Genomic DNA, 16,516 nt, shown 5'->3' with positions numbered 1-16,516 from the left:
CAGCTGCAGTCATGCTCTGCTGCCTCTGGTAAGTCACTGGCTCAAGTGCTCTGAGCTAGAGGAAACATCCTTGGTTATTTCAGTGCTTGGTTGACAATCTGCAACAGACTACAGCTGTATTAATTAAGTCAGAAGGTGCTCTCAAGATATAGTCAAAACTTGTACATTTTATTCCCAATTCACAGGGTTATTTGCACAGATGGAACACAAAACTCAAGAAGAAAGGATGTGTATGAATAAAACAGCATCTTTTGATCAAACACACTACAGGGTACATAGTCTTCCCTTCCTACATTAGTCTCATCAGTAAGAGCATCTGTAGACAATTATTATAGCAATGGACTACAAACTTTTTAAGCAAGTTACAAGATAAATGGAGAAAACCAGCGATTATTAATGGGTGATTATGTCCTAAAAATGTGTAAATTTATTCCTTTGTATTTCAAAAATGCTATCTGCAACATTCCTGCCAAAAATTATGTAGCAGTGCTGCAATGTATATCAGTCCAATTACCCTTCTCTGAACATACTTCAAGCTGTTACCCCAGACTAAACATTCAGAAAAAAAAAAAGCTCTTTCCAAGAGCAGAGCTCAAAATAACATTTAAATTGAAAATTTCCACTTTGAATAAAGCCATTATACTGTACATTTAAACATCTTTAAAAGACATAGAAAGGATAACATTTAGCTTTCAGAGACCAGTCTATCATTGTCCCTAATTTAAACACCCAGCTACTTAACCACTAAATTTAAGATTTTTAATTATCCGTTGGGTGCATGGACTTTTGGTGAAAAAGAAGTTCCAATAGAGCCTTCTATTACTGCTGAGATAAATCAATACGCTGCAGATATTTTGGAGCACAGCCATTACTTTCAGCAGAATTTTTACATACTACTTCAATTCTACAAATTTTGCAGGAATGACAAAATCTAGTTTACCACAGAAAAACATAATTCCCACCATTCTTGAGACTCCAAAAGAAAGATGCCTATACATGATCTTTTGTAGCCTGCTTATGTTCTTGCATTCCAGCTGTGCATAACCTGCAGGTAGCTTGCACAAGACAGGCTACTGCTTTTTTAGAGCAGGCACAGGATACCTGCATCAAGGAAGGGAGATGTTATCTAGATGGGCTGTGGCTTGACTTGCGTGAATGCGTAAACATTCCCTGCCCTTTTGGCCACATCCTGCTAACTCGTCCCCAACTGAAAGGCCCACAGAACAGCTTCTTCACAATTTTTCCATGGGAGCAAGAACTAGGACAACATCTTTATTCATGCACTCTTGAAACATCGTGGGTTTGTGTTCGGCTTTTCTGGCTTGTTCATATACACAAGTCAAGTCAAAGTTTAGTCCTACCTCTGGGAGAGAAAGAAAGAACCATCAGAACTGTCAGATACTACATTATACTTGCAATGAATTGGATTTTTAAAACAAAAAAAAATAAACGGTGCTATACACAAATGTTGAGGCACACAATATAAGGACATGCTGACACAATAGTTAAGGTATGTCACTATTACTCTTCAGTCACAAATTAGAACCTCAGTCTGGACCACAGAGATGTTCTTCCTCCCCACTGATCCAGCTGTAGTTCTGGCTGGACTAACGTGGGAACCCTAATTGCAGCAATCCCTGCAGGTTGCTGACTAAAACATTACCACACACTCCCAGGAGATAGGTGGACCACTTCTAAGTAGAATTTTAGTTCTGAAGACTGTATTCATTCACAGAAGCTTAAAAAGCGTGGGTTTTCTGCTGTTATATGACATTTCAATGCACAGCTACAAGAAAATCACAGCTCAGCATCGGAAATGTAAGAGTGGGCTTACGAAAGCATTTAAGTGTTCCTCAGAATTGTTTTATTCAGTGGCTCAAAAAGGACTAGCTGTATATACCACAAGTGCCAGGAGGCAGCTCGAATTCTAAATGTCAAAGTTTTACAACTTGCTAGAGAACCATTGCTGGCACTTTTTTAGGCAACATGTAAAATGATGAGCTGTTACTAGAAACTTGATTCTAAATGAATCTTCAATCATTAATTTTTAATAATTCATAACCTGTCTGTTAACATCTGAATTATAATCATAGGGAAGTTCATCCAGCAACAATGGAAGTTAATGGAAAAAGAAATGTCAATATATTAGACTGAAACATTTGCTTATCGTTCTTATTTTGTCTAATACCCCTTTAAAAATATGAAATATTTATTCAGACATCAAACAAATTCCTGACTTTACTGAAATACCATAGTAAGGATTTTACTCCGTAAGGGATGCATAGCTCTATGCCTAACCATGCTCTGGAGTCAAATTCTAAAGCTACAATAATTCCAGTGGATCAGTATTTCCTTCATTTTTTTATTACAGCATGTTTGCTAAATTTACAGCAAGCAGAAAATAAGCTGGGTCTTTAGTTATTTTGATCAAAACATTGATGTTTTAAAGGTAGTACACAATATTTGTTAAAAAGAACATATAAAAATACCTTTTTAGAAGCCTCTATAAGAAAGGAAATACAAAGTTTAATCCCACAACTTTCCTCTGCTAGAGCTGCACACTACTGCTACAGTTTTAAATAGACTTTATGCTGTTTTTAAACTATACATCCAGGAAAGTCTACAAAATTAAAGGAACGTGCATATAAATGATTGCATAGCAGAACATGAACATTAAACTGCAAACAGTAAAGAAAAAAGTTAGAAATACTATCAAACGTACAAAGGTTCCTAGAATCAATTCCCTAAGCACGTTCCACTGCTAATATTTAAAAGCCATCTGCATTTCTTCAAAGGCCCTGCTGAACACACTAGAACCAAACCCTAAAACATTTCTCCAAAAAGGAACTTTTTTAAAATCAATGTCATTATATGCTACTACACAGACAGCACAGAACACTAGGTGTTTGATGCTGGCTTTTGAAGGTAAATAGAAAAAAAAATGCCAAAAGCCATTTTCATAACAAAATATTTTGCCTTCTAGAGAAATACTGGTAAGATTACACACTGGTTTTGTTATTTTTCACATTCAATTTACTAAATATACTGTATTAGTGAAACTAAATATCTAGATGCAGCTCTTGTTCATATCCAACCTTAAACACTTGTTCTTAAGTAAAACGAAACCTTGTAACCAGTCCACTATTCGTTCTGAGGAAAAAGTGATTTAGACTTGCTCGACTAAATACTTTTTTGATGTGTAGAAGCAAGCCTTTGTTACTCAAGAAGAGAGATGGCTACAGTTTTATACCTATGAATACACCAACTAACCACAGGAGTCATTGGCATAAAAGTTTAGTTCTTATATACTGTACACACACAACTTGAAACAATCTACTTGTATCTAACAGCAGGAAAACTAAGCAATTTCATGGTTAACTGCTCACTAAAATTTAGAATAGATACAAAAACTGCTTAAAATGTACACACAACCTAATATTTAGTTGCTCTGTCATTTGATGAAATCTGAATTTAATTTTCCATTTCGAGGTGTTCCCCCCGCCACACACACTTAGCAGCCAGGCCAAAAGCAGTGAAGCCTCTATGCTGAGAAGTCACAACACTGCACAACTCTCTGAATGAGCTTCCAAGACTAACTCTCTCCTTGTGTAGTATATGCAATGTTAGTACCATCTCTCCAGATGGCAGGGTTAAAGAGAAATTTCAAAAATCTCTCTCCACAGAGCTCCATTTACCAACCTACTTGTGTCACTGGGCATGGAGAACACAGAAACCTGCCTTTGAACAATGGAAACATAAAATTACCAGTCTGCATTTCACAGCAGTCAGTGTTGCACTACAGCTGTCCAGTTTTCCATTTTATCACAAAGTTCAGCATTAAAGAACAAGTTAAACAGTTGGTTTAACTGTTCAGCACAAACTGGTACCAATTTCTACGGGTATGACATTTTCAATAGGACAATGTTGCAAATTACGATCAATCAAGTCATCACCAATATCTAAGCATTAAAAATGCAAATCTTTACAAAAATATACATAGAGACACCACAATCAATTCAGTAGCTGCCCATAACATGTAACCAAGAGGACATTCTCTCTCTCTCTCCCTCTCTCTCTCCCCCTCTGTCTCAGTGGCTTCTCAACACTGTTTCAATTTTAACCATTGTCTGCTACAGGGAAAACTGACAAAGAAAGTTTTTTGTTGTTGTTGTTTTAGAACTGTTGCAACATCATATTCCTGATAATTTAAGTAAACTGAACTGCGTGTAAATGAATCTTACATGCCTAAAACCAACATGGATACAGTTAGTGGCCACTGGACTTGGGACTAGTCCAAGACCTTGATCTGGATTTTGACCTAGATCTAGAATGTGATCTTGACTGTGATTTGGATCTAGCTGGTTCTTTTTTTCTCGACTCCTTTTCATATCTTGAGCTGGACTTATAGTGTGTTTTAGAATCTGTTTTAGAGGTGCCTCTAGATTTGGTGTGAGATGCAGACCTAGACCGTGATTTAGCCTTCATTTCTTTCTTGGGCTGTGACTTGGATCGTGATCTTGAATTGGACTTAGATCTTGAAAAAGATCGATTGCGGTGTTTGAACCTATCAGAATAAAGGGGAGAGAGGAGATTTGAATGTAAAAACACTATTCTTAGACATCTAGTACATTAAAAATTGTTTACCATTTTTTGCAGGAGAAACTTTTTTTAAACCTACAGTTAAAGGAATACAGTGCTCTAGTTTTCAATTTAAATGGTGTAAAAATTATTTTACCTATCATTGTCCGAATGGCTTCTGCTACGACGAGGTCTTCCAGTAGGTCTACTGCTAGAAAGGTATATCAGAAAAAGTAAACGGTGACAAATACCTATGTATGTATGCATGCAAGTGATTAATATATATTTTTTGAAATGTGCATTTGCTTTTAGTTATTCTTCAATGAAGTAGAGAATCATTTCATTCAATAATTCTGATTTGATGTAGCATGCAAGTATATAAAGTATATAACTCCCACAAGCAATTTACAAAGGGAATATAGAAAAAGAATATAAAAATTTTAATGATTAAATATTCAGTGTGTTGTTTCTCCTCCAACAGACTGCTGCGTAGTTGAAGCTAAACACACACTACACTTACTTTCTGGGACTATACGATCTTCTATAGCTGTAATCAAAAGAACGACTTCTAGATCGTCTCCTTTCGTAACTCCGACTTCTAGATCGCCTATATCTGTCATAGTCATCGTAACGAGAAGAACTGTATAGGTTTCTCCCTTCCTTGGCTTTCATTTGATTTGGTGCTGTAAGAAATAGTAACATTCAAAATCTTAAGTTAAAGTACCTATTTTCTCTTTAGCGACAGTACTAATGCTATTCATATATATTTTATGTTTAGCAAAAATCCTCATTCATGTCTCTAGCAAAGATGCTTATAAAAGGAACAGGAAAAAAAACAGGTGAGCATGCTGTATACCACTTGCATTTTGCTGCTTTAAACACTGCAGCTTTGTGAGTATTATCAATCTAGGAGGGGAAAAACAAACAAACCCAAAACAGCCTAACTCAAACCAGAACAAAAAACATCAAAAAACAGTAAGAAACGAGTAATGCTCCACACAACCCAAACACAGACTCGACTAAAGTGATTTGAGGCCACCTGGAGGCTGAGTGACAGGCCACCTGACAAACCAAGCCCATGACTGAAATATTCTAACATTCCTGAATTTTCCTAAGAAGTGGCAGCCAACAGTGAATTAAACACCCATTTTTTGACTGTACAATGCCATGCATTACACTTGATCCAGCCTTCTTTAATTACTGAAAGACAACTTATCCAGAGGCAGCAATCGATGCCACACAAAGGAGTTAGATTCTAAAAGTAGCCCTCTTCCTCATACAACAATGCACATTCACTCCGTAGCTTAAATATTAAAATAATTAGAATTAAATTAGAAGTCTTCTATTTTCTCAAAGCAGCACAGCTATCTTATGTTCGTATTAAATCTGATTTTCACTCAATAGCAAAAGCCACAGTCAATGTATTTTAAATACATCATGCTGTAATAAACACTACCTGTACTACCAGCTAAAATTTTTACGTTTTAACTGTGCCAGTTGACAACATGAAAATAGATTTAATTATTTTTTTGTTCAGAAACTTAAAAGAAATCCCAGTGTTTACATATAGGACATAAGTTTGTTCTTCAGAGCACGATTTCCATTGAGTTCAATAAAAGTTAAAATGGCATGGTCAAGGGCAACTTCGATAGTTTTAACTGAAAGATCTTTAAGGCACTCTTATTCTCAAGCTGAACATGAATATTATAGTCCTGTTGTAGACCAACAAGTATCTGTTATGTTTACCAAAAGCGTGTTTTGGTTTTATATATGTATCTATATTAAGAATACATACATGAATAACAGATAAAAGATGTAAACTGTCTTTACAATTAACTGTTCAGAAAATAAGACTTCTCTTCCAAGTTGAAATGAGATACCTTGTCTTTTTTTTTTTTTTTTTTTTTTAAATATCCTGATGCCAAATGAAAATGAAGACGTTACCTCAATCCTGGAAACTGGACTGCACTGGGAAACGTCAAAGAATCACGAACACACTTCAACACAATATAAACATTACAATACATTAAAATTGAGCTACTCATTTTGACAGGGAGAGTTTTTGACAGTGTGTTCCTGCAAAATAGCTTGACAAAGCTGCACAGAGAGTTCTTAAGTAATTTCAGCTAGCAAGAATCATACTGCGTTGACTGCTGTACTTAGTTATCTGTTTTTAATTAAAACGAAAGACGTTAATAAGGTCCTTTTAAATCCAAACCATCTTATGATTCTATGATAACAGTTATTGGATAAAAAGCAAAACCATCTACATACTATTTATATGCAAGTAAAAACTTTTCACAACAATTACTAACATGTGTAATGTCATCAGGCACTAAACACAATCTGATGAAATACACGCGAGGAGGCACTTACTCTTCCGATCACCCTGGGCAAACTGGATTTCTATTTGTCGACCACAAATCCATTTTCGGTCCAAATTATGGAGAGCATCTTCTGCATCGCGGACATCTTCAAATGTGGTGAGTGTTAAGGTACTTGGGAATTTGAGTAGTTTACAGATTTGGTATTCAAAAAAAACCCCACAGTTATTTTCTAGTTTTATAGCCCATTATTTCTGGTTATTTTGTTCATACTAGCCCACACTGTAGCAATTTTTAAATTAGCCACCAACTATTGAGAACTACAATAAAATAAGAAAACCCTCACAATATGGCCATGAACTTATCCATCAGCAAGCAATTGCTATGCAATACCCACTTGTAAGGAAAAAAAGAGAATCCTACTCAAGATACATTATTTGTTAATGGTTATTCAGTTCTCTGCACTACATCGACTTTATGGAAAAAAATAGTTCTTAAATTGTTAGGCATGCTAACAGTAAAAAAAAAAAAAAAAAAAAATCGATACACATCTATTCATTTTAGAATTGTGAGGAAGCTTTCCTTTTTAGCCACAAGTTGATTTTTGAGTTCAAATTATGTAATACCAAGGACATATATACAGACTTTCAGCAGCCTGAGATAAAAGCATATAATAGAACTACCAACTACTCTACCAATCAGGTCCAAAGTTCAGTAACACAATCATTACTAATTTTAATCTGTGCGATTGATCACTACTTCAATTCACACAACTTCTAGCAACGTGGTCTGGAAGAATGAATTGCCTTCCTCCTCATAGCAACTCCGTTCATTATCAGCATCATCTGTGCAGAACACAAACGGTACGCTGTAGGTACACGCATCTGGATAAACCAAGAACGAACGCATTTTCAGTCAAGACCACAGTTACAATAGCACCCACAAGAGAAATATTACAGGTTTTGTCAACGGACTAAACCAGAATCATTCATCAAATTACTGCTTACGTGACAAACAGAAGAAAAACTGTTATTCTGTAGGATACATCAGGTATGACTCCTTTAATCTTGGCCACCATTCAACTTCATCTTGACCTTTAACTCTTTAAGGGCTTGTCAGAAGGACTTGTCATGAGATGCTTGGCCAAAAATGACAGATGGCTTTATCTTTAACTTTGAAAAACAACCTTTTCCCCCTTTTGTAGATAAAGCGAAGCTTTGTCTCCCATTATGGCTTGTCCTTCTTCCAGCTTTTCTTTATTTTTTCTTTTCCCAAACTGTCCCTTCTCTTCAAGCCTGATCCTTAAGAGGTCTTTGGCTTGTCTACTTGCCTCAATTGTTGAACTCTACTCTAAAGGTTCTTTCATGCTTTCTCTTTGGGGTCGCCATTACTGTACAGCTTTACACTCTGAGGCAACAACAGAGGACAGTAAATTAGGGGACAATATTAAAGAAAGAAGTTCACCTCATTTTTTTTATACAATCTGCTTTTGATTGATTCCAGTTCCCATTTGTTAAATTAACAACGAATACTAGCCACAGTTTGCTACGCGCAAGTTTACTTACATACCAGTTATAATAAAAACTTGGTAGACAATTTTGAATCAGTGATAAATTTTCATTTAAATCATATAATATCAATTTTCAGAGACATAAGCAAGCTTTTATATTACTGGACTTAAGTTTTGCAAAAAGGCAAAGAAAATTGTAGATAAGTTAATCTTCAAAAATAACGAAACACCACAACAGAAGACACTTATCAGATACAACACAGAAGTAAACTGCTTTTTCATTTAGATTTGTTACCTCTTACACAAACTTGAATTTCAAACTTCAACACCCCTCACTAATCAGCCATCTGAAGAAAGGATATTGAACATAAGCAAATCCTCTGGGACGACGAGTGTAGAAGTCAAGTGGAACGTATACATCAACTATAGGCCCATAACGACCAAACTCACGGCGCAAGTCTTCAGACCTAGAATATCACAAATATCTTATATGTTTTCTCACTATTAAAGGCGTTAAGAAACATCCCCTAAATAAATAAAAAAAAAAATCTACACTCAGTATGACCACCCATCCTTTCGGAAGCTCCTGGTACAGAACGCATGTAAAAATATTTTCTGGGGAAAAAAAAAAAAAAAAAAAAAGTGTTTTAGTCATTTATTGTTAAGCAATACACCAGGCTTTCCCAAAACACTGTCAAGCCTCAGGATGCTTAAGGTGACCCTGGTATTTTCAAACCTGTGTTCAGCATAACTCAGTAATACAAATGCAAACGGAGATGAGAAGTGACAGACATTAGCCAATTCAGTGCAAAGATGGACAGAAAGTCAAAAGAAGGATCTAAGAGTTAAGTATCGCATAACCTATTAACAAGGATTTTACAGCATGTAAACATCAGTTATAACATTCAAGGAAAAAGCTTAATAATAATTCAGTCACACAAAGTGATTTCCATAGGATTATCAATACTCACAACCACATCAAATAGAACAGAACCGAGTGAGCAACCATTCATGCCCCGAGGTCAGCCGTTCCGAAGATGTGGCTTTAGAGAGTGGAGTGCAAAACCCTTCACCAGATCAGTAACTGTACTTGAAATAACTACTGTCTCTTCAAGGGGAAGGTTTCGTAGTTATTTCAGCTTCTTTACATATCTATTCCTGTGTCATTTTAGGACAATAATCTGTATGAGAAAGACTGATGTATTATTTTATTTATGTGACACAGAAGAGTTACTGATATTCCTCTTTCTCATCTGTTAGGAAGAAACCCACGCTGTTCATAGTCAATGACAGCAGAAGGCAACTAAAACAACCAACTTCAGGATCTCACAATGAGACCACCTCTAGAAAGAACGCACCATTTAACCGCAAGCTTAAAGCCTACATGGGAAGCACGTTGTTTTTAAAAAAAGTGTGAAAGTCTTCTCCCCTGACTCTTCCTATGAGCAAAAGTTCTACTGGCATTGAAAGAAAACTGGTCCAAGAAATACCACTTTTAATTTGAAGCTATTTATATTTTTAATCATAATAAGATTCCTAGTTCCTTCCGTTAGTCCTACACTGTTGTTATTTGCCGAACACCTTTGGTGCAAGCTGCCCAGGCAGCAAGTTTAAGAACTCGGGCTCTCATTTTACGCAACGAGACCTTGCGGGATCTTCCGCGCCAGTTCTACAGCCGAAGCACGAACTGGGCTCTAACTCGTGCACCCATTCGGGACTGCCGCGCTCTGCAGACGTCTCCCGAGCGGTGACACACGCAAAGGGGAGACGATAAACTGCAGGAGCGCACAGCGAAACCGAGCGCTTTACTAGAGATGGTCAAGCAACCAACCGAGCCTCCGCAGCCCGGGCTTTTTAACCGCTTAAAGCCATTAAAAGTCACCGCGCTAAGCCGCCGCGGGCGCCCGCCTTGCGGCGTTCCCCTCCGCCACAACCCCACGGGCACGAACCGCTCGTTTTGTGCCGCCGCGCGTCGCGTGCCGCGGCAGGAGGCGGGCCGCGAGCGGCGCCGATCGCCCCGGTAACGGCAGCGGCCCCGCGGGGAGCCCGGGGACACCCGCGCGGGGCCGCCGCCGTCCGGCGGGGCGCTGCGAGGCCTCCCCCCGCCCCCGGAGACCCGCTCCGAGCTTTGTTCCGCCGGGCGGCGGCTCCGGGGGGCGCGGGGGGCGCACACGGCGCGGGGCGGGCGGGGGCTCCGCGCGGGGGGGGCGGGCGGACCCCCCCCATCCCCTCCCGTTCCGCCCCGCGGCCTAGCGAGCCCGCCGCAGCCTGCGCGGCCCCGCGCCCGCCCCCACTCACCGGGTGTCGTCGGCCACGTTCCGCACGAAGAGCGAGGTGTTGGGGGGCCGCAGGTAGCGCGACATGGCGGCGGCGGCGGGGCGGCGAGCGGCAGGGCCCGGGCGCTGCGGGGAGCCGAGCGGCTGAGGAGACCCCTGCGAGCTGCACGCAGCGCCGCCGCCGCCCGCCCGCCCGCCTCTCGCGAGACTTCCCGCGGGGCTTCCGGCGAGAGCTCGGCGCGAGGCGCGCCGCGCGGGGGAAGGGGCCGCCGGCGCCAAAAGCGGCCCCGCCCGCACTGCGCATGCCGCCTCGGCCCGCCGGGCGCGCGCGCGCACGCGCGGAGCGGCGCCGCCCGCCCTCGGCCGCGGCCAGAGCGGGAGCGGCCCCTCCCGCCCCGCGCATGCGCCTCGCTCCGTCCCGGCGGCGGCTGGCTTTTCCCGCCCAAAGGGGGGGAAGCGCGCGCGCGGCCCTGGTGGCGGCGGCGGGGCGGGCGCTGCGGCCCCGCCCCTATGAGACGGCCCCGCCCCCATGAGATGCCCCCGCCCCTATGAGATGACCACGCCCCTATGGGGTGGCCCCGCCCCGATGAGATGGCCACGCCCCTCTCTGAGGAGACGGCTCCGCCCCGCCCCGCCCCTCCCGCCCTGAGGGGACGGCCCCAGCACCCCCCCCCCCAGTCCGCCTGCATTTGGGCTGAGAATCGGGGATATTGGGGTGTGTTGTGAGGCGGGGAACGTGGCATTCCCCCTGCTCATGTAGCGCCTCAGCTTTGTTTAACTGATCTGTTCTCTGTATCAGTTTGAGAGCAGTCTTTCCTGTCACAACTGTTAAATACTTCTTAGCTTTTAAAGTGTTGTTCCTCTTCTCGTTACACACTGCAGATCAGCTAAACAAGCACCTAATTGCTCTTTGCTGAACAGGATATAGAGAAAACAGTTTTTAGTAGAACACCACACCTTATTAAACACAGGAATTAAAACTGAATACATTCATTAAGTATGTAAGGAATGAAGAAACGTTTATATCAGCTTCTGTCCATGCCGGCGATAAAGCGATAAATGACCGTTCCCCAGCTAGGCCCCGGTTCGGCTGCCCGGCAGGCGGACCTCTGTCACTGCGGGTACAGAAGGGGGCTGGAAGTGTACTCAGTCTTACAGTAACGGGAAGTGATTTGTATGTAAAAGGACAGAAGAAATTGTAACTGTTTTCTGTACTATTCCTTCAGATAGCAAAGATCACACCTTATGGAAAGTGCACTTTATTTTAGGTATGTAAAGGTGTCACAAGGAAGATGATCGGTGTTTAAACTCTCTTGCTTCTTCTGACAAGCGTTACTCCACCAAAAGTTATAGTCTGTAGAGGACAAACACACATAACTTGTTTTTCATTTGGGCTTTAGGATGTTAAGATGTCCATTTATAGCTAAGTGACTAGAATTTTCTGTATTTCATTTATAAATCCATCTTATTCCACAAGAAGATTCTACAGAGGCTAGTAGGAGTTACAGTGCCTGCCTATAAATACATGTATAACATCCATACCAAGGAATGTTCTTGGTTGCTTTTTTTTTTTTTTTTTTTTACAGAACCAGTTCTAAAGAAGGAGAATCTAAATATAAATGCCATCTTCAGCTGCATTTTATCATTGTTTTAAGTGTTATCATATATACTACAAGAAAGACAGGCTTTCCGTAATAGAAATCCACTATCCCAAACAGTAATGTGTTCTTTTGCCGTGTGTTTTGCTTAGTTTTAGAAAAGTAGTTTGAGATACTCAAATTGATCTTAGGAAGTTGCATGTCCAAAAGACATAACTTTAATATAGTCAGCTGGCATTCTGGTAGTAGTCTCTACCCAAGCAGACCTTTTTAGAAATTTGGTGAGCTTAACTCTGTAGAGAAAATCTCTTGGTCAGTGATAAATCATCTAGAACTTACTAAAGGACTTTGAAGAAATGTAGGTGGACCAGATGTATTGTCATCTACAGGAATTTATAAGGAGTCTTTCTACCTAATGCTCCCCAGCTAAAGCCATTCACTCTCCAGTGCTTAGAATTGTTCCCAGGATAATAATTAACAAAAGCATCTGCAAGGAATTCTGCAAGTAATAAAGCAGTTTGGGGGCCAGCATTTTGTTTTTAAATGTATTGAGCCCATGCTTAAGGGCTAATCAACATAGAATGTTTTCCCTTCAGCATTCATTTAATACACCGTTATTTTCTAACACTTACCTCCACCATTTCATTTCCTTTAACTTCTTGCTCATGAGAGAATTTATCTGATTTGCACACAAGCTTCCCATTTACTAGGTTCACAGTACACTGTTGAAGCAGATAGAAAACGAAAAATTGAAGATTTAATGAAATTCAGTTAGACATAGATAGGAAATAAATGCAGATGATACCAATGCTTCATAATTACATCTGCTAATTTAAGCAGGAGATCACAGTATTTTAATGAGAGTTTTAGAAGAAACACTTCTGTTTGTTGAAATGATAGATGTATGCATATGTTCTATTTTTTTGCTAATGGAAGTGGTACAAACAGGTTTTACTCATGCACAGGGAGTGAAGTATAAAGATGAATAGAGATGCACTTGTTCCTGAAATTTGTTACCTTTAGCTTTTTGCCATCCATAGTAGTAATATCAGCTTCTTTTCCAAGTGTAAATGAGTTAGTTACAGATTGCTTGGGTGTTTTTGATGTCACCACAAAGTCATCTCCTTTTTGCTGTATTTCAACAACAGGCTTAATATCTCTAGCGACTTTGATAAGATCTTCTGACAGTGCTGTGAAAAAAGGCAAAAAAGTTACTTTTTCTGTTATGACATAGTGCATTGATATGAAATAGCCAATTCTTTTCTTTGATCAAGGTGCAGAGGGTACAAACCAATGACAGAAAATGATGTCCAAGGTAAAAGGCAAATCCCGTTTTGGATTCCTCACTTCTCGATGGACATACTGTTCCATTCCATCTAGTCTGTGCAGGTTTAGATACTATAATGATTAATACTGTGTGACAATGTTTTGTTTCTTTCAGTAATGGCTCATCACAGGACGACATTTCTCTGTGACTAACACCATATATGTTACTCAGTTTCCCTCACCTCTTTCCAGGGAGGCTGGAGATGACAGTTATGTGACTGGTTGGAGCTGCAACAGTGCAGGTGACCTCAAACTACCTGAACAGGGTGTCTCTAGCATGACTTGAAGGTGTTATCTTTAGCAGGAAATGGGTTGGTTTAGGCATCATACTGCAGAGCTAGGCTTGTCGACTGTATCTGAGTTTTTTCTACTAAATATCTCTTACTTTTAAAAACATATGAATCTTTTGCCAAGACTGTCAAGAGGGTAAGTGTATTTTTATTAATGCTGGCACCTATTAAATCATAACTACAAAGTCAATTCTTTATAGATTATGAAAGAGCTATCACATACATTAATCAGTAATGCTAGGGAAAGTGCCCCCTCTACTAAAGCACATTGGAAATCTGTATGTCATTGACAAATTGATTCTAGTTAAATGTATTTGTAAAATTATGTCGTAACCAAAATAAGTCAATTTCTGATATACCTCTTTTTTACTGAGGGACTCGTGTTAAGATTGCTTCTTTTCATTTTCAAATCAGATATAATAGACTTACCTGATAGGGAGTAGTTTGTCACACAAACAAAAGAAAAGCAAACAAACAAAAAAAACCACATAGAAATACTGTAATAAAAGATGTCATACAAAGCATGTGTTGCAAATCAAGGAAATTATTTCAGAAATAACTTGACACTTACCAAGAGCTTTCAGAAACTCTTCATAGTTCTCTTGAGCATAGACCTGCCAGGTTCCGCTGAATGCCATTATGGAAGATGTAACGCAGTGTGAGGGCAGTGATGCTAACAGGAAAATGAGGGCTCCCCCTGGTCACTCGTATGCTATTTATGGAAAGGGTAAGGCCAGCCCAAACTGTGAGATGATCAGCTAATTATTAACAGTGAAGTAACAATTATTAAGCGTTTATTTGTTCTTAATGATCATAACCTCTAGTTCATTCTGCTTTCTACAAAGTCCTACCTTGACCGACTCTTTTGGGATGTACTGTTTATTGTGGGTCATTGAACTCAGGTAATTATTCATAATTGTTGTAAAGTGTTGCATCGATTAATTTGTTTTCTTTTTGTTCACAGCTTCTAAATTAAATGCATTTTCTGCGCTTTAGATAGAATTCTTCAGATAAAATGGCATAATTTAAAATAGATGTGAGGTAACTACTGTCATATGGTAGGAACCTCCTAATCATCACAATATTCTGTACTACAGGCACTTGGAACTTACAAGGTGGGAATAAAACCCACAACTATTTCTTCCAAAATTATGGTCCTCCAATCACTCGATGGCAGGGAGTCTCCTTGGAGTGGGACAGTCAGTTATGACTTTGTCCAGTAGATGTCAGTAACGTGCATCTAAATCTGTATTAAATGTAGGGTTTTTTTAATAGTCACTACATACCTAGAAAATTAAAGGTAAAATAAAATATGGAACATTGCTTGGAGACTGAAATTAAATGAGTAACTGGAATGCGTTACTTTTCTTCTCACCGATTGCACCAAGAATTCTTCAGTCATTATAGACAGTGAGCGATATTCCTTGCTGTCTGTGCAAGAATGGTTGTTGATTTTGGAAGGCATTCACTAGATTGTGTGTCTTGCAATTATATTGCTTAATTCAAATAGAGCCTGTATCCCAGGGGTAGCTGACCTTTCTAAGTTAACTTTTGTTACTCGATACAGGTCAGTAATTCTTCTGTTTGAACAGGAAAACAATTCTGATCTTTTCCTTACAAATTAACATTATTATTATTTTTTTAGCAAATAAAAATTCAGACTCAAAGAGCCAGATGCCCATAGTGTAGGAAATGGTTATGTTCAAGCCTATTTTACTTCTAATTCTGATTAGCAGACAGCATATGAGGCTCTGAGTTGAGAAAACTTGTGCTCTAATTCTGATTAATCAACCTTTTCTTGGTTTCAAGAAGACATTTCTCTTAAACATTTTATCTGTTTTTTGTTTGCTTTTTCAAAAACATATCAGAGAGCCATTTTGACTGAAGAGTAATATTTCTTTATTAAAATGTACATAAATTAACCTATTCCTCTCCCAGCGATGTTTAGTTCAGGATAGTTAACAGGAAGGTCAATAAATAACTCGTTTCTCATGAGTCTGGAAAATTCCTGATTCCTGCACGCCAACCATGTGCAAGCAAGTGTAACGTTCCTTTTCTTCAAGGACTGGTCATGTACACATCCTAATCTCTGGCTTTAAAAAAGTTCATTATTCATACCAAAAAAACAAAAAACAAAAAAAAACAGGCTATCTGTTCTAGCTGACCATGCTTGAGCAGGGGGGTTGGACAAGGTGACCGCCAGAGGTCCCTTCCAAACTGAATGATTCTGTGAAATCAAAGATTTAGGTAAAGCTTTTCTAGTCATCTCTCTTCATCCTCCTCTAAAGACCACTCTTTTCTTTGGGTAGCTAACCATGATACTAAGTAACCCAAAAAGAAATGCTTCTTGCACACACACACTTAAGATGGAATTCACGTGTCTGTAAGGTGCCTTACTCTGTAATACCAGTGACAATGCTGTCCCCGCCAGAGTCTGGATCACACTCAAGCTTTTCTTTATTATTATTATTTTTTAAATTCTGATTACGTTATTATTATTGTTATTTTTGAATCAAAAATGCCCATTTTAAAATTGCATAGAACATACCTTGCTGATTAGGTAGCAAGGATGAGGTTCTGGTAATGAATAAGGCTGTTTGTATTAGTGGGATGT

General features: G+C 39.5%; 2 protein-coding genes across 7 annotated transcripts; both read right to left on the bottom strand.

The window, feature by feature from the left end:
- Positions 1–147: 147 nt before the first annotated feature.
- On the bottom strand, positions 148–11,002 carry SRSF10 (serine and arginine rich splicing factor 10). Of its 6 annotated transcripts, none has more exons than XM_035561958.2 (7): positions 10,711–10,978; positions 8,775–8,879; positions 6,955–7,058; positions 5,099–5,261; positions 4,736–4,786; positions 4,463–4,564; positions 148–1,363 (listed from the first exon to the last, which is right to left on the bottom strand). In XM_035561958.2, exons 1-7 carry the CDS (start codon positions 10,773–10,775, stop codon positions 1,345–1,347), a joined length of 609 nt encoding a protein of 202 aa, XP_035417851.1. In that variant the 5' UTR covers positions 10,776–10,978; the 3' UTR covers positions 148–1,344. The 6 variants fall into 6 exon arrangements, with proteins under 6 accessions (XP_035417851.1, XP_035417850.1, XP_035417853.1 ...); XM_035561957.2 differs by having other exon boundaries at positions 4,736–4,789; positions 10,711–10,975; XM_035561960.1 differs by lacking the exon at positions 4,463–4,564 and having other exon boundaries at positions 4,736–4,789; positions 10,711–10,999.
- A 989-nt stretch (positions 11,003–11,991) lies between these two features.
- Positions 11,992–14,540, bottom strand: LOC118255777 (fatty acid-binding protein, liver). Its single transcript, XM_035562258.1, has 4 exons — positions 14,474–14,540; positions 13,304–13,476; positions 12,919–13,008; positions 11,992–12,042 (listed from the first exon to the last, which is right to left on the bottom strand). Exons 1-4 carry the CDS (start codon positions 14,538–14,540, stop codon positions 11,992–11,994), a joined length of 381 nt encoding a protein of 126 aa, XP_035418151.1.
- Positions 14,541–16,516: the final 1,976 nt, after the last annotated feature.

Source organism: Cygnus atratus, chromosome 23 (assembly GCF_013377495.2).
Source record: "Cygnus atratus isolate AKBS03 ecotype Queensland, Australia chromosome 23, CAtr_DNAZoo_HiC_assembly, whole genome shotgun sequence".
Taxonomy (NCBI): Eukaryota; Metazoa; Chordata; class Aves; order Anseriformes; family Anatidae; genus Cygnus; species Cygnus atratus.
The sequence above is the reverse complement of the archived record's forward strand: the minus strand, read 5'-3'. Positions and strand labels throughout refer to the sequence as shown.

Bases quoted from the DNA above. Each gene is read 5' to 3' on its own strand.
- SRSF10 (XM_035561955.1), bottom strand. From the start codon at position 10,775: ATGTCGCGCTACCTGCGGCCCCCCAACACCTCGCTCTTCGTGCGGAAC. The intron at 5,262-6,954 runs GTAAGTGCCTCC...TATTTCTTACAG, and splicing joins TGCCCAGGGTGATCGGAAGA to CACCAAATCAAATGAAAGCC. The intron at 4,565-4,735 runs GTAAAATAATTT...TTATTCTGATAG, and splicing joins AGCCATTCGGACAATGATAG to GTTCAAACACCGCAATCGAT.
- LOC118255777 (XM_035562258.1), bottom strand. From the start codon at position 14,540: ATGGCATTCAGCGGAACCTGGCAGGTCTATGCTCAAGAGAACTATGAA. The intron at 13,009-13,303 runs GTAACAAATTTC...CTGCTTCAACAG, and splicing joins TGGATGGCAAAAAGCTAAAG to TGTACTGTGAACCTAGTAAA. The intron at 12,043-12,918 runs GTAAGTGTTAGA...TGTCCTCTACAG, and splicing joins AAGGAAATGAAATGGTGGAG to ACTATAACTTTTGGTGGAGT.